Source organism: Acipenser ruthenus, chromosome 12, assembly GCF_902713425.1.
Source record: "Acipenser ruthenus chromosome 12, fAciRut3.2 maternal haplotype, whole genome shotgun sequence".
Taxonomy (NCBI): domain Eukaryota; kingdom Metazoa; phylum Chordata; class Actinopteri; order Acipenseriformes; family Acipenseridae; genus Acipenser; species Acipenser ruthenus.
Window position 1 is genome coordinate 31,873,788 of NC_081200.1, and position 21,597 is coordinate 31,895,384.

Sequence of the window (21,597 nt, forward strand, 5' to 3'; positions counted from 1 at the left end):
GTTTTTCAGCTCGAAAAATGAGCTGCAATTTTTAATCTGCTGAAGTAAGTAACCGGGATAGGCGAGCGTACGGAACGTATTGAACCATTTATTTCATAAAAGGAAGAATACGTTCTATTTGAATATTGACAGTTTTTTTTCAAACTTGCAACAAAACAAAACAAAAAAATGACTCAGTTTAACAGGGGACCAGCGTACGGTTTATCCGCTGAAGTAAAAAGCAAGGTAAGAAAAAAACAAACAAAAGGGAATTGCATCCCACATCAACTGAGATTTATTTCCGTTGAACTAATTAATGGGCGCTCATAATGGAGCAGGGGAGAGAGAACCTCGAACATGGAGTTTATTTTAGTTAAAGTAACGGTTTTGATATGAATCCTGTTGTTTATTTTGCGTTTAAAAACTATACTTTTTTTTGTGCGTGTCGTGTAACTATGTGACCGTGCTGCTAGAGTTTTAGTTTACACTTTTCCTAATTTCTGTTGATAATGCGAGGCACGAAAGCTGGGGTAAGGGTTAAGCCAGGACAGGACCTAGAGCATTGTATTGTTCCTTTGCTTTTATTAACGTTAATTTATTTTTTTTGTGAGTATTTAAAATAATTAATTGGAGTTCCTGTCCATTCTTTTTTTTCCTCTTCTTGAAATGATTGTATTTTATACCAAGTTTAATTTGTAAACCCCTTGTTTGTGGTATATGAATGCTGGTCAGAGAGTCTAGTGTTGTGCTCTCCTTTGTTGACTTTGTGCAAGGGCGGCAAGAAAAATAATTATTTATTGAAATAAATACATACAGGAAAGTTGTTAAATGAGACAATGTATACAGTTCACCATATAAAAAAAATAGTTATTGTATGTATTATATAGATAATGGTGATTTTATATAAGATCAAAGCATGACACCATCCATTTCTCACTATACTACTGTAAATGGCGTGTAGTGTGTTTTGAAATCAATGTCATTAATCAGTATCAATACCAATTATATATAATATAGTTTTCTTTTCAAAGAAGGCACATTCTAAGCTATGAATGAACCTAATTACCAGGCCATTGTTATTCAAGTTACAAAACGCAGCAAGAATTACAGAAACCCCATCTTCAGTGATCTAGTAGAATTATTTTATATCCGATCCCCACTTAGAATGGCGGAGTTAATGTTTTCAAAACGATTTACAAACACCCTTTATTTTTTCAAGGGTAGTTTGCTTTCTAAGAACAAACTTTTTTTTACAAAAAAGTGGATCCCACATTATCTGAAGTTCTCATTAAAATTATGGAACCAAAAATATCCTATAATACAGTATCTTTGCTGATATGCTGTTCTATTAAGTATAACTTCTAAAATATCGACAACAAAGTCTAACTTCTAAAATATCGACAACAAAACCTTTGCACTGTATGGACCTTTTCTCCTTCCTTATCGCATTCTTGAAACATTACATCACCATTTTTTCTGAGGAAGCCCCACTAGGCAAGCAGTAGTGGAGGCTAGTTGTGGGGGTGCACTTTTTATTTATTTATTTATTTATTTATTACTATACACGTTGGATACAGTTATACTGGATTAGGTATTTTAGAATAGTACAAGGTTTTATCTTAATGTAAGTGCTTAATTGATGTAATTAAAAAAAATAAAAAAATAAATAAAGCTGTACTGTAGGTTATGTTGTAAGAAATTTAAAATGCTCAATTTTGGTACATGATGTAACTAAATAGAATTTTTTTTTAGGAATTAAAATATGATATTTAATTTCTCCAAACGGTGTGCATTTTATTAACATATATAAAAATATACCAGACATTGAAATATCTTTATTTTGATATCCCAGCAGAAGTGTGTGCAAAGCGAATTCCTAAGAGCAACAGGAAAGCAGTATAATAATAATGAGTCAGAGGTTGATTTTTATCAGAGTCCGGGTGCAGAAAGAAACGTCTTGACAAAAATAGTTCACAGCAAGATAAGAGCCAGACAGTCAAATGGCTTTCTTTTAATGGGTTTTCTGGGAGCTAGTGCTGTAGGAGCAGAGGCCACATGTGACTGTAAGCTGCTGCCCACCATGAAATAGTAATCGCATAACAAGAAGCAATTGCTCAGTTAACAGAAAATGCCAAACCTGCCACGTCTCATTTTTCTGGGAGTGGGGATCTGTGCTGCTCAAGGCCAGCTCCATGGAAACATCACAACGTTTCTTTTTAAAGTACCAATACCTTCACACATGACAGCAAAACTTGACATACTGGCTAAAAAAAAAAGATTCTGATAAACAATGCTGCTTCTTTCAGATGTAAATTAGGCCTTAAAGAAAAGTCCTAGTTTTTAACTAAAGTGCTGGGTTCTTTACATTTGTATGAGCAGATACTGTAGAAATGGTGCAAATATTTTTCTAAATCAAGTTTCTGGTTTACTGTTAACAAACAGTGGTCACAAATAATTGGTTCCAGAACTCTTTCAGTTAGCGGCTTCCTTCACCTAATAAATATTTGTATTTAATATTTAAAAAAAAAAAAAAAACACATCCAAATCTGATTTTGGAAAAATGTATCTGTTGGCCAGTATTTAACATACAGGATTATATTAGTTGGCCCACGATGGCCTTCATGTTTTTGGCAGGTACTGAAGAGAGTGGAGGAATGGGCCTTACAATTTATATGCCATTTCTTTTCTATAAATGAGTTCTCTAAATCCAAGTATTTTTCACAGTAGTTGCCAGCAGGCTGAAAAGCATATCGCTTTTTATTAAAAGGAAATCTTTTGTGGCTTGCCAACATTCGAATCAGTTCTCTGTAATGTATGAAGACTAAGTGGAAAATGAAATGCAATGATGTGGTCATTTAGGAACTGTATGTGAGTTTACATGTCAATCAAACCTTTCAAGAAGGCCTGTCTTTGAAGAACTCGCTTTGTATTTTGCTTTCATACTTATCTAATTTCATTCCCTTATTCTTAATATGAAGTATTTATCATTATCAAATAATACTTCAGGTAACCTTGACGTGAGCTGGGAAGCCAGCGTGGTTCTTGTCACCAGCTCCTAATAAGAAAAGCTCACCTGACCACTGTCTGTCCTTTGATAGAGATCAGCTCTTGGAACACACAAGTACTCTGAATCTTTGGAGGGCAATAGTGAGTATGGAGAGAAACATAACTATATGCAGAATATTAAATAGATCTCTCTCTCTCTCCTCTCTCTCTCTCTCTCTCTCTCTCTCTCTCTCTCTCTCTCTCTCTCTCTCTCTCTCTCTCTCTCTCTCTCTCTCTCTCTTCTCTCTCTCTCTCTCTCTCTCTCTCTCTCTCTCTCTCTCTCTCTCTCTCTCTCTCTCTCTCTCTCTCTCTCTCTCTCTCTCTCTCTCTCTCTCTCTCTCTCTCTCTCTCTCTCTCTCTCTCTCTCTCTCTCTCTCTCTCTCTCTCTATATATATATTCTCTCTCTCTATATATATATATATATATATATATATATATATATATATATATATATATATATATATATATGTTACTCCACCTGATTAAATATCCAGTGTACAGGATGCAATGTACATACAGTAGGGTAAAGTAATTGGTAAATACAGTATAGTGTGCAAAGAGGGTGAAGCAGTAGGCTCTTTCTTAGTCACAAGTTTAATATTCAGCTGGAAGCAGAATTTTACAAATTGATGAATAAAGAGATTCAGAAAAGGCTTTAATCATCGAGGAAGATGGCATGTTGCCACCTAATCCCTAGGGCAGGACAGAAAGATGAAACACTGAACTATAAACAAACACCTCAAATGTGAACCCTTTATAGTGAAAACATACACATTAAAAAATGTGAATATTATTGTATTGTATAGAGGGACTCAGAATGTACCATGTGGTCGGATAGCAGATCACTGAAACAGATCAGGAGGATTTCCCTGGAAAGTATGACTTGTAGTCTTTACAGTGTGTTTTGTGTTTCATTTTTTCTGTACATGTTTAGCAGGTAATTTTAATACATTATAAATAGTGTTTAGTTAGGAATGTGGACTGGTTTTGTTTTGTAAAAGGGAAAAAAAGGCAATTTCTTCAAAAGAAATGATAATAAATGGATGAATCCATCTGCAGCTTTCCAAAAATGTCTGCTTGTTCCTGCAGTGATCTCTGATCTGCTCATGTTTCTCATCTGGTTGCTAAATTGCTGCTTGGACACTAGCCAAGGGACTGTGAATGGAGTCCCATTCAGACATCTTCCTTTGAAAAATGGCCTTGAGAAGAGACATTGCATTGGTAGTTAGTAACATAACAAGGCAGTGAAGTTAAATAAGAGGCCTGTAGTACATTCCTCCCGAGCTCGCTAAGTACACTGCTTGAATGCCATTAGCGAGGATGAGATTATTAAACACAATCTGTTGACATTAAAAAAAAAAAAAAACCAAAAAAAACATTCCAGTTTCAAGCTAGCCAGAGTGTGTCTGTACAAATTTACACATAGGCATAATCAAGGTTTAAGCCTGTACTGCCTCTGAAAACTAGACGTGGAAGTGGGTTCCCAAAACCATTATTGTGGGATTAGTCATAAATATGAGAGGGTCCGGACGAGGTTGTTCTAATTTTTGGATCAAGGTTATTGAACTCTATGTTGTTGTGAGGGTGTGGGAGAAGACTGCCCCTGCTGAAGATGATGCATGGCATCTGCTGTTTTTAAAAGCAAACACTTTAAATAAAATGCAAGACTAGTAATCCCAATTTAACCTTTAAACAAATGGTACAGTGTTTTATTAGTACTTCTGATTGGCGAGGCCAGCATTCATAATCCCACTGGTAAATACTTATCCTATGGTGTTCCAATGGAATTCTTCTGAATCTGTGAATAATCTTTAAAATATAATTTGATGCTTGCAATGTATTTAATGTACTTTGTTACTCCTATGGAATTCTGGCGCATTAATTCTTTTTTGCTATTATTTTAAAGTTACTGAATTATGGCGCTTACTACAGCTATGGGCAAAACTTTTGCAGCACCCTATAGAATTAACTCATTTTTCTTCATAAAGTCGAATAAAACCTGCCGAATAATGTTCCATTAACATATTGAATTATATACCATTTTCCATATATTTAAAAAAAAAAAAAAAAAAAAAAAGACAAAAAAAGAAACTGACAAGTTGAAAAATATAAAATCTAACATGAAATGCCGTATTACTTTTATGGCTTCTGGTAGACTCTTGCGATATCATTTTGTAGTTTTTTTGATTACACGATGTTAAAAAGATCTAACTTATGTTCATATAGTTTCTGTTTTTTATTATGTCTCAATCATAAAATTCTAGGTGATGCAAACTTTTGGCTAGAGCTGTAGGTTGGTGTTACAACCGTGTTCTAAAACAGTGCTTATGAATGCTGTATTTACAGAAGAATACAATATGCACATTATGCACAGATTTTGGATATCAATGTGATCAGTTATCCCTGCTGAGATTTTTAACCTTTATGAATAAAACAGATTCTAAAATAGTAGTAAAGTCTTATGGCACAAAGTATTGAAATATTCTGGATTAGTTCAATGCCAAAGTATTTGTAATAATTCAATTTTAGGAAAGTTCATTGTTGAAATCTACATAATGGAAAGCTCTCAGTAAAGCTCCGTAACTCAAAGGTCAATTTAGAACAGATATTTTCCTAACTGAGATCATTTTAAGCCTTTCACTGATTGATATGCCAGTTCTCCGAAGTGGCACATTCAGGGCTCCTGCAGACAAGCTCAAAGCAGGCTGACACAATACGACTAATTGTGGCGCAAATAATGTTTGGAAAATGTGTGCTGGGAACAGACTGATTCTAGTGGCATATGACATCACAGAGACTCAATATAAAATCATTGTTTCCCTGGTGAAAAAAGTGAGCAATGTTTTAGGACCAAATGTGCTCTTTCTGGAGAAGGTCAGGATTTTTGCACCATTACTCAGGGGAATACAAGTCCCTTGACAACGGCACATTTGGGGTCATTCTAATTTTGTGTTGGACTATTCCGATTGGTCACCGAGGTCAAAATTATAGGTAAGCATCCACACCTAAAATGAATTGTGATAAGTACAAGGTATGACAACTTTATCAGCAACTGTTTGAAGTATTGTAGGCACATTATGATGAAATGGTATGCACTGGAGATGGACATAGATCTAGGGCATGTCTATATACATTTTGGTATATTAGTTTTGTAAGTTTAGGAAAAAAGTGGAGGGAGAGGGCCAGTGAACTGTACTAGATGTTGAATCAAGCACAAATTCCCTCTATTACTACATTATCAGGTCTGTTGAGCTCCAAGGCATGTTAATTATTCATAAATACCAGCTGCATTAATTGTGTCAGGCTTGTTTGGCACTTTGTATCCTCATTATTTTAACAACTGAAATAGAAATTTGAAAGGTTACGTTTCACTCTGTCAAGTCGGTCAAATACCTGTTATCAATAAACAAATACCTGCTATTAATAAATTACTAGGAGGTAGCCCATAGTCCTATGGCTTTCATGTGATGGTTAATCTATTGCAGTCCTTATGAATATGAGTAAAAACCCTCCAAATTGCCAAATTGTTTTTTACCAGCAAATAAAAGCTAAGCTATATAGCAGATGTACTGAAGTGCCACTTGATACTCTGTCTATAGGTCATTACCTCATCCAAACCCTACCAAATACAGTATATGGAGGATATTATACACACTTATGATAAATACATCTGGAATGACTTTGTGGCAAAATTGATGGAGGTTCCAACATGAGCAAAATACTACTTAGGAGTCTGCAGTAATCCTTTAGTTTGCAGGGAATTTGCATGCTGTTCAGTGTAGTTGATTGTCACATTATTTAATTATAAGCCTTGACGTACCAGTTTTCAAAGATTATTTGTAACTTGGTGACTGATATTTTGCTAGGAAACGGTGCATGCTGTCCGGGTAGCTATTTTTTTGTGACAGCAGGCATAAAAGGAGTTGCAGACACAATACAACTGAACCTTTTGGGTACAATCCTGATAATAGGGTTGTTGATACTTGACAAATTACACACGACACAGTGTTCCTTCAAGAAACAAAACCGGTCAGAGTTGGGTTCTGTGGTTGAAATTCTGTAATCATGCAGACATCATTTTACTACTGAAATCGTTTTTACATTAATCAGCTCTCCTCTGCGTTTTGTTTTACTACAGTAGTAAGAGCCTTGGGTGTCATACATAGAGTATATAAAAGGTGGTGTTATTTAGATTGTAAGGCAGTGTTTAATTTTGTACTTTTACTTCTTGAAACGGAAGCCATTTGTAGCTTCTGTGTCATTTTTCTTAGCTTGTTCTCCAGATGTTGCCTTGTTTGTGCGCAGTCAGCAGGAAATACTTTGGGGGACTGCGTCTGGGGTTTGATTCCTGCGGGATGAAGCCATGCCTTTCCGGATTTCTTTAAAAGCAAGAGTTTGACGATAACATTGAGTGGAAAAATATTTTTGGCTCGCTTCCTAGAGACTGTCTGCTTGAAGGAAATGATTACTTTATGCACGGAGAACAAGGAACACCCGGCTCCTTTAGAAAGTGCATGTTAATGACTACCTGATTTACTTTGAATTTTGGTTTATTAAAGAGTAAGGGCTATATTTTCAAAGTTTTGACTCCAGTCTTTAATTAACTCCTATTTTGTTGGATAGAGGAAAAAACCTCTTCACTGGACAAAGCCAGAACCAAACAATGAGCCGACATAATGCAAAGTCTCCCAAGCACCCTTAAGTTATTTTTCTCAGTATACAATTTTTCTCTGTTAAAAACAATAGGAGTTAATTAAAGACTGGTATAAATGCTTTGAAAATATGGCCCTAAGTAGCTTCAAATGCCTTTGGACAAAAGTTTTGCATCACCTAGAATTTTAGGATCGAGACATATATAGGAACATAAATTTAGATATATATTTTTTTATTGTAATCAAAGAAACTACAAAATCATATCACAAAAGTCTACCCGGAAAATAGTTGGACAATATTTCATATTTTATTCCTAAAATCGATCGCGGAATCACGGACGGAAATCCCAATTATGCATTGGGAATGGAATTGTTATTTTGGGAATGGAATTCTGCTTTGCAACTGCACCTTTTTAAAAGAAAAAAAACCAAAAAACAAACCCTGCGCAAAGCAGTCTTTTACTGCTGTTATTCTACTATAAAAAATAATGGATTGCTTTGAAACTACATTACCCAGAAGCCCAGCGATGACGCGTGTATAAAACGTTTTTGTATGTTTATTTGGATCATTGGATAACAGGAAAACAGGTGGTTTTGTGGGTGTTATGCTGATGAACTGTCTCTCTGCTGTGGCGCTGCCTGTGTGCTGTGTGAGTCGAATTGTTTAAAAAAGCAACTAGCTGTTTTGTGAGTTCTATTCTGTGGAATAATTTTGGAGTTGTACATACAGAAAAGTACCTGAAAAAATTGATAGTCAACCCCAGACTTAATTGAATTTATGTGTTCATTTATTTAGTTATTATCGCAAATCCGTTACTCCGTCACCCACTCTACACACTAGGAAACGGCATGGTGGTTGAGGTGAAACCTTTAGTTTATAACTTATTATTTCTAATTTATCATTAACTCCTTAATACTACGTACTTGGAGTGATTTTTTTTGTTTGTTTTTTTTACTTGTGTCCTGTGGTTTGAAGCTCTCGTATTATGCCAACACTCTTCATAGCTAAATCCAACATACAAATGTTTAAACAAAAGTGCTTGTCAAAGCTTCATGTTTACACTGGCTCTTTGTAGTGTGCATAGTATTTATGGTCCTAAAGCTTTAAGAATTTTGAATTGCAGCTTGAGCTGTGTACAAGAACATGGGGTATATGTAAAATACCACCCTACCCCACGAAACACACTGTCCCATTGGATATGACAACAAAGTTGCATTACTGACTAAAGAATTAAAGCTTGGTTTTATATACTGCATAGACTATTTTTTGATTAAAGAATAAATTAACATTGTATTTTAACAGGTCTATGGCAGATTAATTCTCAAACTGAACGCAGTAGGGATTCAAGGAAATGCATGCACATGGATTAGGGAGTGGTTAACATGTAGAAAACAGAAAGTACTGATTAGAGGAGAAACCTCAAAATGGAGTGAGGTAACTAGTGGTGTAGCACAGGGATCAGTATTATGTCCTCTGCTCTTCCTAATCTACATTAATGACTTGGATTTTGGTATAGTAAGCAAACTTGCAGACGACACAAAAATAGGAGGAGTGGCAAACACCGTTGCAGCAGCAAAGGTCATTCAAAATCATCTAGACAACATTCAGAACTGGGCAGACACATGGCAAATGACAAGGCACTGCATGCAGACAATAAAAATGTCCATTATAAATACCATATGGCAGATGCTGAAATTGAAGAAGGAATCTGAAAAAAGATCTAGTTTATGTTGATTCAAAAATGTCTTCATCTAGACAATGTGGGGAAGCTATAAAAAAGGCCAACAAAATGCTCGGATATATAGTGAAAAGCGTTGAATTTAAATCAAGGGCAGTAATGTTAACTTTACAATGCATTAGTAAGACCTCATCTAGAATATTGTGTTCAGTTCTGGTCACCTCGCTACAAAAAAGATATTGCTGCTCTAGAAAGAGTGCAAAGAAGAGCGACCAGAATTATTCCTGATTTTAAAAGGCATGTTATATGCAGACAGGCTAAAAGAATTGAATCTATTCAGTCTTGAAAAAAGAAGACTATGCGGCGATCCAATTCAAGCATTTAAAATTCTAAAAGGTATTGACAATGTCGACCCAAGGGACTTTTTCGACCTGAAAAGAACAAACAAACAAAAAAAAAAAAAGGACTAGAGGTCACAAATGTAGATTAGATAAAGGGGCATTCAGAACAGAATATAGGAGGCACTTTTCTTACACAAAGAATTGTGGGAATCTGGAACCAACTTCCCAGTAACGTTGTTGAAGCGGACTCCCTGGGATCCTTCAAGAAGCTGCTTGATGAGATTCTGGGATGAATAAGCTAATAACAACCAAACGAGCAAGATGGGCCGAATGGCCTCCTCTCGTTTGTAACCTTTCTTATGCTCTTAACTGTTTCAGATTTAATGCACATACAGTGACACGTGCAGAGCACAGGGAGGCAGGATTGGAATTAGGAGGTACAAATCTTGATTGCAAGCCAAGCTGTCACTTTTAGAAGGTGACTATTGAGTTACCACTGAGAATGTCCAGTACCACAGATAAATGAGCCAGCATTTGCAGGGACCAAGTTAGTTTTTACAGCACTGGTGATAAAGGACTAACTCAGTCATGTCACTGTCTATTTAGTACAAAGTACTTAATATGACTCGTATAAGATGTTTTTAGGTGGTTGCTTGTGTTAAGAGTTGTGTATGAATTTCATGCAAGCATATAATTTTATCAGTGTAAAGTTACTCTTCTGCTATGTTCTTCAAATTTGGAACATTCCATTTCTGGGAAACTTTGGGGATTAACCCTTAAGAGATTTTCAGTTTTGCAAACTGTTGGAAGATTTTTCAGCGTGGGATTTGTAAACTTGGTTGCTTTTCTGGAAGGAGAATCAGCAACACGTCATCAGCAAGCGCATAAAGGCTCTGTGTGTTATTCTTCCATGTCACTGCTTTTGTTTTGGCTTCAGTCATGCACTGGGAGGCCGAAACGGGAGTCGACCGCTTAGAGCCTGGAGGAAGGGTTACCCTCAGCCGCACATTCCCTGAGGTTTCCCCCTACACCAAAAATTAAAAATATGTGAGTAAGGGGTTTTTCCTTACCTGAGTGCTGAGCGGTTTGTATTTAGTTCTGCAGGGTGCGTGGTGGGGCTGGAGACGCTGGGCTCTTTCCCCCAGCACAGTCATGCTCTGGGGGACTGGCTGTATCTCAGCTGTGCATTTTCATTAATTTCTTCAATATTTGGGGGGTAGGTGGCAGCGTGCCATTGTAGGGTGCATTAATTATTTATTATTTCCGCAGGTAGCTGTCGAGCACCCACGGACGAGGCCTCCGGCCAAATTTATCTCTCACTCCTGAGCGCCCATCACAGTTCATTAAATCATCCGCAATTGCATCAATAAATCATTCATTGTGGATTCTCCGTGCTGAAAAGATTATTTTGTTTCTCCATGTTGATAGTTTCTACAACCACTCCAATTTCCTGAATGTCATGGAAGCCTTTCATCAGCAGCCAAACTAAGCACACAGTGAAGAAAAAAAAAAAAAACATACCAAAACAAAAACTGCCTAATATCTTGACATTATTTTGATATTGAATGCTTTGTAGAAATGCATTTAATCAGCAGTGTTGTGCATGCAATATGTTTCAGGTTATCCACATTTTAAGTTCTGGGAACTACAACCAGATGCTTTCGTGAAGTGAGGGGGAGAGTTGTAACCTTAGGCGCCCAGATGGTTCTTTTGGTTTCTCATTTAATGTTGCAAAGTATTTCTCCATTAGTAGACACATCTTTAAGGAAGGTCTTGTGTCCAAATCGAATCAAGCTGTGTTTGTATTGATATGTGCTATTGCAGTTCTTTGTGGGTACATCTGTAGTGGGTAAGGGATAAGGTGTGTTTTTTCTTTCTATGCATAATTGTATTTTAACAGATGTGAAAGCTTTTGTATGATCCAGCAGATTATCCGAAGTCCAAAAGAAAGTGTCAGCAGCATTTTGAAGGCACGTTGTCCTTTTAAATTCTCCTTTTGGTAAATGACCCAAATGCCTTTCCTTATAATTGATAACGTTCTGGGTCAGAGGTAATGGAATTTTAGCGAGCATATTCACTAATGAGCAAAATGTGTTCCATAATGAGATTTTTCTGTTTCCAGCTGGGACACTTAATGATAGATTTGTATCTGTAAAGGGGAGGTTCCGTAACGACCCAAATATACAACTATCAATGACCTTAAAACATGAGATGATTTTAACCGCTTGGTTCTAAAAAAAACTCTTAACAAGGGAATAATGGTAAAAAGAAAAGGAACTGATTGTGTACCAGTCTATAGAAATCTGGTGTGTAATGTAAGTATATCAGAAGTGGCACTGTCCTTGAGTAGCAGATCTGTCCTCAGTGGGAGTGTTGAAGAGAGCAGACAGCCTGTCTGCACTGCATGAGCTCTTTTTTTTTATTGAAGTCCTTAAGCTGCAATTCTATGGTGATGGCTTTCAACCCACCTGCATTACAAACAAACGGGTGAGCCTCTGGGGTAGGGCACTGTACCTCATTGGCAATCTGATAATCTATATTTCAGTGCATAAGCCAAACCCTGGAAGTGACTAGTACTGTTTTAAGCTAATTTATAATAAAACCGGTAAGCTTGTGAACCTGTCACTCGCTTACCATACATTTGTATTTGTCTATATCGGTCTAGACTTTGAATAACCAGACAGATAATTGGTTTCAGTCTATCAGAGCAAATGTTTTTACTCCTTCATTAACACATAATACTGTATAGGTAGAATAAAAAAAATAATAGAGATAGATAAGCTTTAGTGATGAGAAGATTCAATATCACTATATAACTAAGGTAATGCTAGGTATATACAGTAAAGGAAAAGCAACAGGTTAATAATAAATACTTCTACAAAAGTGTTCATTGAGGAATCTGATGTTTACAGGACTGTGACTGGATATAACTGCAGCATTCATGGCTGAGTGTAGAGAGAGAGGTTCATTGTCCTTGAACTCAAATTCCAGCATTACAATCTTGTTTCTACGTTTCGAAAAATAGGTGATTGGCGTGTGGTAGCTTTGGTGGAGATCTCCAGGTATTTTACAAAGCTTAAGGGTTAAAATCTTGAAATATGTTTCTGTAATATGGTAACTTTTAATGCTTGAATCGGATCGCCGTGTAGTCTTATTTGTTCGACTGACTAATTTTAAATGTTTAGCCTGTCTGCCTATGACATGCCTTTTAAACCAGGAATAATTCTAGTCGCTCTTCTTTGCACTCTTTCTAGGGCAGCAATATCCTTTTTGTAGCAAGGTGACCAGAACTGAACAAAATATTCTAGATGAGGTCTTACTAATGCATTGTAAAGTTTTAACATTTCTTCCCTTGATTTAAATTCAACACTTTTCACTATATATCCGAGCATTTTGTTGGCCAATTTTTATTTATTTATTTACTTTTTTAGCTTCCCCACGTTGTCTAGATGAAGACATTTGAGTCAACATAAACTAGATGTTTTTCATAGATTCTTTCTTCAATTTCAGTATCTCCCATATGGTATTTATAATGGACATTTTTATTGCCTGTGTGCAGTACCTTACACTTTTCTCTATTAAATGTCATTTGCCATGTGTCTGCTGAGTTCTGAATGCTGTCTAGATCATTTTGAATGACCTTTGCTGCTGCAATGGTGTTTGCCACTCCCCCTATTTTTGTGTCGTCTGCAAATTTAACAAGTTTGCTTACTATACCAGAATCTAATTCTTTAATGTAGAATAGGAAGAGTAGAGGACCTAATACTGATCCCTGTGGTACTCCACTGGTTACCTCATTCCATTTTGAGGTTTCTCCTCAAATCAGTACTTTTCTGTTTTTTACATGTTAACCATTTCCTAATCCATGTGCATGCATTTCCTTGAATCCCTACTGCGTTCAGTTTGAGAATTAATCTTTTATGCAGGACTTTGTCAAAAGCTTTCTGGAAATCTAAATAAACCATGTCATATGCTTTGAAGTTATCCATTGTCGATGTTGCATCCTCAAAAAATCAAACACGTAAGTAAGACACGATCTCCCTTTCCTAAAACCATGCTGTCTCCCAGGATAGTGTTACCATATAGGTAATTTTCTATTTTGGATCTTATTATAGGTTCCATAAGTTTACATATAATAGAAGTCAGGCTTATTGGTCTGTAGTTACCTGGTTCGGTTTTGTCTCCCTTTTTGTGGATCGGTATTACGTTTGCAATCCTCCAGTCTGTCAGTACAACCCCTGTCTCAAGAGACTGTTGCATGATCTTGGTTAGTGATTTGTAAATAACTTCTTTCATTTCTTTGAATACTATTGGGAGGATCTCATCCAGTCCAGGGAATTTGTTTAATTTAAGAGCGCCTAGTCCGTTTAACACTTCTGCCTCTGTTATGCTAAAGTTATTTAAAACTGTATAGGAACAGGTCATGCTGTCCATATCTTCCTTTGTAAAAACTTGTGAAAAGTAATCATTTAATATATTTGCTATTTTTTCTCTTCATCTATAATGTTGCCATTTGTATCCTCTTTTTTTACTTCCTCCTTGAATGTTCTTTTGCTGTTTTATAATATTGGAATTGGTTTTAGCCACCTTGGCAATGTTCATTTCTATCTCTCTCTTGGCCTTTCTAACTGCCTTTTTGACTTGCGCTTGCAGTTTCAAGTACTCTTTCTGTGTACTTTTGTTCTTGGTCCCTTTTAAACTCTCTGTAAAGTTCCTTTTTTCTCTAAATATATATATTTTTAATTTATCTATTAAACCATTTTGGCCATTTTGTTTTAGATTTTGATTTGTCTGCTTTTTGGGATGTATTTGTTTTGCGCATCTAGTACTACATTTTTGAAAAATAGCCATCCTTTTTCTGTGGATGTTTTCTCTATTTTACTCCAGTCTACTTCTGGTAGTCTCTGTTTCATTCCTTAATAGTTTACCTTTTTTAAATTTTGTAAACCTTAGCTTTAGTCATTTTATATTTAGAGTTTGAAAAAGCACTTCAAATAAGACCATGTTCTGATCTGAGTTTACAATGGTTCTCTGACCTCTGTGGCTTGTACTGGGAGCAGCAGTTTTTAACAGAGAGTGTAACAGTAGGTGAACATTTTAATTACGTTGCACCCAATTATATATTTTATATATATATATATATATATATATATAATATAATACTCTGTGTGTGTATATATATATATATATAATATATAATATATATAATTTGCAATTGTGCAAAACAGTACAATATAATACCTGTTAAAGTTTCCGTAATCAAAAAGATATATTTTTATTTTTTAGCACCTCCAATTTCTCAGTTAGATGTGAAGTGGATAACCTGTTGAAGATTTTATAAGAAAAAATTGAAAGGTTATTCGATAACTGAACTCCGCATTGGTCTGGAGCCACTAATTTAGTTTAATTTTCTGCCCACAGATAGCTCAAAAATATGACTCCCAGAAGGAGGAGGAGCTGCGTGTTTGGATCGAGGACGTCACTGGCATGCCAATCGGGGGGGAAAGCTTCCAGAAGGGCCTCAAGGACGGGGTTATCCTCTGCGAGTGAGTATATAGAGCACTGTTGTCTCACTGAGCTGTCACGCTAGCTCCATATACCACATCCTAACTTTCTTTAACAACTCCTATTCTATGCAAAATATTACATGGTAGATGTAGTAGGACCTTAATATTTCTTTAACAGATATAAAAATAGTTTAAACTTTTGTTTGTCAATTTACATATTAGGTATAGACCTAGAGACATTGGTAAGATAGGAGGTATATTAAATAGATGCAAATGGTAAACTACATATTATATTTTATATAATTACTATTATTTTTTTAAACTAGATTGATAAACAAACTTCAGCCTGGATCGGTGAAGAAAATTAACCATTCCCAACTTAACTGGCATAAGGTAAGAAATGCATGCACAAACCTCATTAACTTCAAAGTGGACAAAGTTTTTTTTAAATGAGATCCACTCAATACAGTTTTTTAAAAATAATCTAAATAAATTGAAAAGCTTTTTTGCAAAGATGGTATGCAAGCATTGTGCCTTGCAGCCATTTCTAATGTAACTCTTAAGAACAGTAATTTGGAATCTGATAACACTACATCAAAAAACAAACAAATGTACTTGTATTTAAATGGGGGGGAAAACCCAGAATGACTTTGCCTTCTCTTTGATTTATAAGCTCAAACGAGGTGTTTTCCCTTTTTATTTTAAAGCGATTGGACTGAAATATACACATACCCAGTGGCTAGTTCTGAATTGTGATTGTTCCAGTGATTTTTCCCAATTTTAAGCATGTTGCCTTAAAGTTATTGCGTGATAGAGTTGTAAGAAAGTGATGAATTATAATCAGTCCTTTATTGTAGTGTGACTAGATTGCGTTCATGAGCTTGTCCTTGGCTGGATTGTCCTCCTTTGCCAGTTTATCATGTCCGAAAGAAAACGCATACATAAACAAAATGCAACATACAATCCTAACCTGGCAATATTCACCTAATAAAAATAAACAGGTATGTGAATTTGTAGTCTCCCTCACTCTCACACACACACACACACACACACGCTTTACTGATAATGAGATGAAGACCAAAACTATTAACACTAGAAGCCCCGCAGCAGTCATTTTGGTGTTTATCTTTAATTTTCTCTACTCGTGTAACACATATGGGCCTGCGCGTTCATTAGGGGTGGGGTAAATAATTCTCCATGAATGCAAGTTCAATATATTGTAGCGACCCCGTCAGTTCAGGTTGGCAGACTTTTTTGTTTAATCTGATCCTGTGCATTTACATTATTTGTATTTTTCCAGGGTGGGATCATACCAATAGTTTCGGTAGTGTGGGTGTGTGAGCCGCTGTTGGGTGCGGACCATGTCATCTAGATGCCTTTGCTGGCCCCCATCCCCCCATGAGAGTAGTGGTCCGCTCTCTTCTCTGTGTGAGGGGACTGATAGAGCTGGTATGGCAAGCCATCGGGGCCAAAAACATATTGACAAACGCATAAGAAAGTGACCAATGAGAACCAGTGTTCAACACACAAAGAAGACTGTGATTAGGCTACATGTCCTAAAAACAATGGTAAACGCCAAAAGGGCCATAATGTTAAAACCCAACCCGTAGTGAAATTTACGCTACGCGTAGCATAAAGAGCCAATGGGGGGACAGTATCGTTTAGGGGCGTAATGAGTCACGCAACAGCCAATCAAGTTTTTTTTTTACTTTTGTAGGTAGATAAGGTCTCATGCATAAAATAGGCCTAATTTACAAATGAATTCATGATATTGCAACTTAAATGTTTATTTTTTAATAGCTCATTTGCGTAAATTCCAAATTTATCTGGGGAGGGGGGGTAGACATCCTAAGTGGAGACAGAAATATACTGTAACATTTATTTTCGTACCGTTTAGATTTTAATGTTCAAATGGCAGTGCTGAACAATTGTAACTTTTGTAAATGGACTTAATTATCTATTCCATATTTTAAAATAAGCCTGATTTACAAAGATCATTCTGCTTGGAATATTCTTACAAAAAAGGAATCATTTAATTAAAAAAAAAAACAAAACTTGTAATCTTCAATTAAAAGTCTAAGACAATATTTAAACTCCAGGAATATCAGTACACTACTAGGCTACTATTTGAAGCAACAGAGTTTGGATGTGAGGGGGGGATTTTTTTTTATATATATATATATATATATATATATATATATATATATATATATATATATATATATATATATATACACACACATACACAATAAGATGTAGTACAAGAAAGAAGTTACCTGAAACAGTTGTACTATAAAAGTTCTAGCACCCGTGAGGGGCACTGATTCTTTCTGCTCGGGGTGGGATCAGCCAGGCAGAATACCAGAAGAGAAATGAGACCACAATATTATGTCGAGCAATGAACATCGTTTTATTAAATACAGGTGATTTCCAAGATTTCCATTTAAAACTAAGGGCAGTGCGACTCACTACAATCGAGGAGACGGGGCTCACTAAACAACAATAAAACCAATACGCCCCCCATTTCCAGCACTTCTCTAAAACCCAATGCCTTTTAAAATACTTATACTTATTGTTTCAAAACACACACGACAGAGTGAAGACCAAAAGCGCAGGCAGGGATGCGCCCTTATATTAGGTGGCTCTTTGTTTCATTTTTGTATTCTCCAACCACCCGCCGAATCAGGGTCCAGTTGCTAATAGTCCTGCTGGCAGCGTGTCGGCCTCCATTCCAAACAAACACAGGTTCACATCACACTGGGAGCTGTGAACAAGAGAGCATTATCTAACAGAAAATAATGTGCCAAAATAAATATGCTAACTGATTTTCCCCCACCTCCACACTTTCTTACGCGTTGTGTTAATACGTTTATGGCCCCGATGGCTTGCCATAAGCCGGAGCCTGTGTGTGTGGAATAGAGCGAGTGAGTTTTTAGGTTACGGACCCTGTTTTAATTAATAAAGTAGTTTTGTTAGTGCCTGAATCCCATCTCCGTCTCCTGCTTTGAGCCTCAAGACCAGGGGTCGTTACAATATTTCATTCATGTATACCACCTTAACGCTAGCCAAGTCATTTTGACGGGTTGAGGTTTTCAAATTTTAATTACTAGGTTACCCGATTTAGTAATTTTAAATAGCCTCTTTTGTGTGTCTAAATGTGGTGGTCCGTTTATGAATTTTCCTCAATAAATACCGCGTTTGAAAGGCAGGATCACGAAAGTAAGTTATAAGCCCGCCCACCTCGCATCAAAGCCGTAATTTTGACTGACTAATTACATGTTTTTTTTTATTTTGAATGCTACAATATTCCTCTTATCTCTACTGGACCTAGCAGCCATCAATTCCTTCGTTTTTGTGCAAGGAATGCACCAGGGAAAATATCAGTAGTAGAGATTTCATCTTGAAGCTTGCCACAGCGCTTCAGCAGAAACATTTTGATCAGAAAACTGCAAAGCTGCAGGAGCTCAACCTGGATTCTGTGCTGCACTGAATGACACACGCAAGAGCTAACCCGTTACTTTTGTTTTAAATTAAAAACTACATTCGTTTTTACAGTTTTGTATGTACATATACCTGTTTACACACTAGTTTCTTTTAAAATGTTTATTTTATTATATTGTTTTCATTTTTTGAAGTAGTACTTTATATGTGGTACACTAGAACCGCAGCGGTTTGAGGTAGAAGTATAACTGCGGCAGTTCCTGTGTTAATGTGGTAATTTTTGTGGCGCATATGTAGAATAATATTGTCTGGCATTAGGTTCGAGTACTTGAGTACTCGAAATTTTTAACAATCGAGTACTCGAGCACTGAATTACTCGAAATTCCCACCCCTAGTGTTCATGTACCTTTCTGTCCGTATTAAATATTCTCACAAAGCATGAAATGCGGGAGTGCAGAAATAAAGGAGACACATTACATTATACCTAAAAGCCCCGGGAGCAGTCACATTGATGGCCACACAGAAAACAATTTTATTTTGATTACACAGAACGTGGAGTTTTACAAAGCAACAAAATATGGAGTTGATGTTTTGAATCAGATGGCACGGAAGTATTCTGTGAAAGCTGGCTCCCGCCGGTGGCTGGTTTAGGTATTTTACAATGTAATGGATCTAGCAGCCATCAACTCCTGGGTGCTTTACAAAGAATGCACGGCGAAGAATTTACCAAGGAGAGACTTTTACAGTTAACCCAGGAACTTTGCAAGAAGCATTTGGAACAGAGGGAGACTGCCAAGCGTGTACCCACAGCTGAAGCTGGCAACCCCACTAAGAGCCATAAGAGATGCCAATGCCAGGTTGGCAAGTGTAATAAAAATAAAACTTCGGACAGCTGTGCCCTCTGCAGAAAGGCGGCGTGGAGAAGCACATTATCTCTATTGATTGTGAACAGCCTTAGACTCAAGGTAAAGGAATACCCTTTTGTGGGAGAGAAAAAAATACTTTTTTTTATAACTTGTTTGCTGATGCGCTTCTGTAAAGTTTTCTTCTAAGTTTATTTATCTACGTTGTTCAGTTGCTTTTGCCCATCTGATTATAAACCGATTTCTGTTGAAAAGTTAAATGTACTGCTATCATTTCAGTTTTATAAATATGTATGTTGTAACCGATGTCTGTTCAGATGTTTGTTTTATTTTCTTGCTTTCAAATGTAAAATAAATGTTCATATGTATGCTTTGGTTGTTCAGATGTTTATGGGACATACTCAATAAAAAAAGACTAATTATATCTGTTTCTCCTTTCATTATACTATTTACAGTGTTTTAAATACAGCTGTCAGAAAGACTGCTGCGGCGCTTCTAGGTATGAGTATATCTCCGGGTCTTCTAGTGTTAAAAAAGCTCTGTATTAAAGACAACTGACAAACATGTTTTGAAAAAAACAGATCTGTCTCTGTGCTGTTAGGCCACAGTTCTGACTGCATTGTTTTATTTTTTTCACAGCTGGAGAACCTTGGGAATTTCATCAAAGCCATTCTAGCCTATGGGATGAAGCCTAATGACATCTTTGAAGCGAATGACCTCTTTGAGTCTGGGAACCTGACCCAAGTCCAGACCTCGCTTCTGGCCCTGGCCAGTATGGTATGTGCAAAGTTTTTCTAAAACTTTTCAGAGTCAGAGTAATTGGTAAATAAACAAATTGAGACAAGGAATGCTCCTTTTCATTTTTCATCTCAGTGTTATACATTCTAATCTGGGTTGTGGTGGGGTTAACCCTTTGCGGTCCATTTATTAACTGCGCGTCAGGCACGCCAGGTATAATTTATTTTCACATGCGCAGTTAATTTTAGACGTGCTGTTTAAAAGTTTTTTTTTTCACAGTCAAACGGGTTTAAATGGCCCTGCATATCAACAAAGCACTCACTAGGCATCTCCAGCCCCGCCCCACCCTTTCGTTCGCTATAGCTTTCACCTATGTAAGAAATAAATAATAATAGTCGTACATACCGATCAATCATCTCCTGATCACTCAATTTCATCACCAAACTCCTCAATAATGCGATCCAAGTCATTATTTTATTACTATAACATCTCAAAAAAGCTCTGCAAATGTCTGTGTTCTCTGTGCGCTGATTCACAGGCAGCCAGCTTGTTCACTTACGACCGTCCGTTATCTGATACCAGGGCCATGTATGACTATTCATGAGATGCGCCTTTTTTTTTCGACTTGTCTCTGCTCCTGTCGCTCCCACTCGGCAACTGAATGGTTTTCTAGGCTTTTTCCGGAGAAAAAACGACTAGAAACCCGTTTTTTGCGTTGCTATAATGATGTCGGACCCAGTCCTACAAAGGATCTGAGAGGAATAATTGCAATGTTGGACCCAGTCCGACAATGGACCGCAAAGGGTTAATCTGCTCAGTAAAGCCTTTATTGGTTTATAATCATTATTGTCATTTTAACTTACTAGGCGAAGACCAAAGGCATAAATCCAAAGACTGACATTGGAGTGAAATATGCAGACAAACAAGAAAAGTGTTTTAATGAAGAAAAGATGAAGGCTGGCCAGTGTGTTATTGGACTGCAGGTGAGTGTTTGTTTTATGGGATATTCCATTCTCATATGTGTAGGACTGGTGTAGTATAATTCCGTGTTTCTGGGCCTCAGTGCAGGTATTATTTCAATTTAGACCTAAATCTTATTTCATGTCCTTAACTGCAGATGGGAACTAACAAGTGTGCCAGCCAGGCCGGTATGACTGCATATGGGACCAGGAGACACCTTTACGACCCAAAGACACAGACCGACAAACCATATGATCAGACTACCATCAGCTTGCAGATGGGAACCAACAAAGGGGCAAGCCAGGTATGTGTTTATCTTGAAACACATCATCCTTCGGCAGGTAGTATTTCTACAAATTAGAAAAAACATGTTTAGACTGAAATTTTATTT

General features: G+C 36.7%; 2 protein-coding genes across 3 annotated transcripts in view; one reads left to right on the forward strand and one right to left on the reverse strand.

Annotated features, from left to right (window-relative positions):
* Positions 1-21,597, forward strand: part of LOC117417121 (calponin-3-like) — a 22,823-nt gene continuing 1,226 nt past the window's right edge. Inside the window, exons 1-6 of the mRNA XM_034028953.3 lie at positions 1-225; positions 15,119-15,243; positions 15,531-15,597; positions 20,148-20,285; positions 21,113-21,229; positions 21,364-21,510. Of these exons, the coding sequence (XP_033884844.1) occupies positions 169-225; positions 15,119-15,243; positions 15,531-15,597; positions 20,148-20,285; positions 21,113-21,229; positions 21,364-21,510 (651 nt within the window). The 5' untranslated portion in view covers positions 1-168. The remainder of the gene's footprint in view (positions 226-15,118; positions 15,244-15,530; positions 15,598-20,147; positions 20,286-21,112; positions 21,230-21,363; positions 21,511-21,597) is intronic.
* LOC117417120 (choline transporter-like protein 3) overlaps positions 17,415-21,597 on the reverse strand; it is a 26,457-nt gene continuing 22,274 nt past the window's right edge. For both annotated transcript variants that reach the window (XM_034028951.3, XM_059034868.1), the window contains one exon: positions 17,415-17,968. In XM_034028951.3, coding sequence (XP_033884842.3) covers positions 17,957-17,968 — 12 coding nt within the window. In that variant the 3' untranslated portion in view covers positions 17,415-17,956. The remainder of the gene's footprint in view (positions 17,969-21,597) is intronic.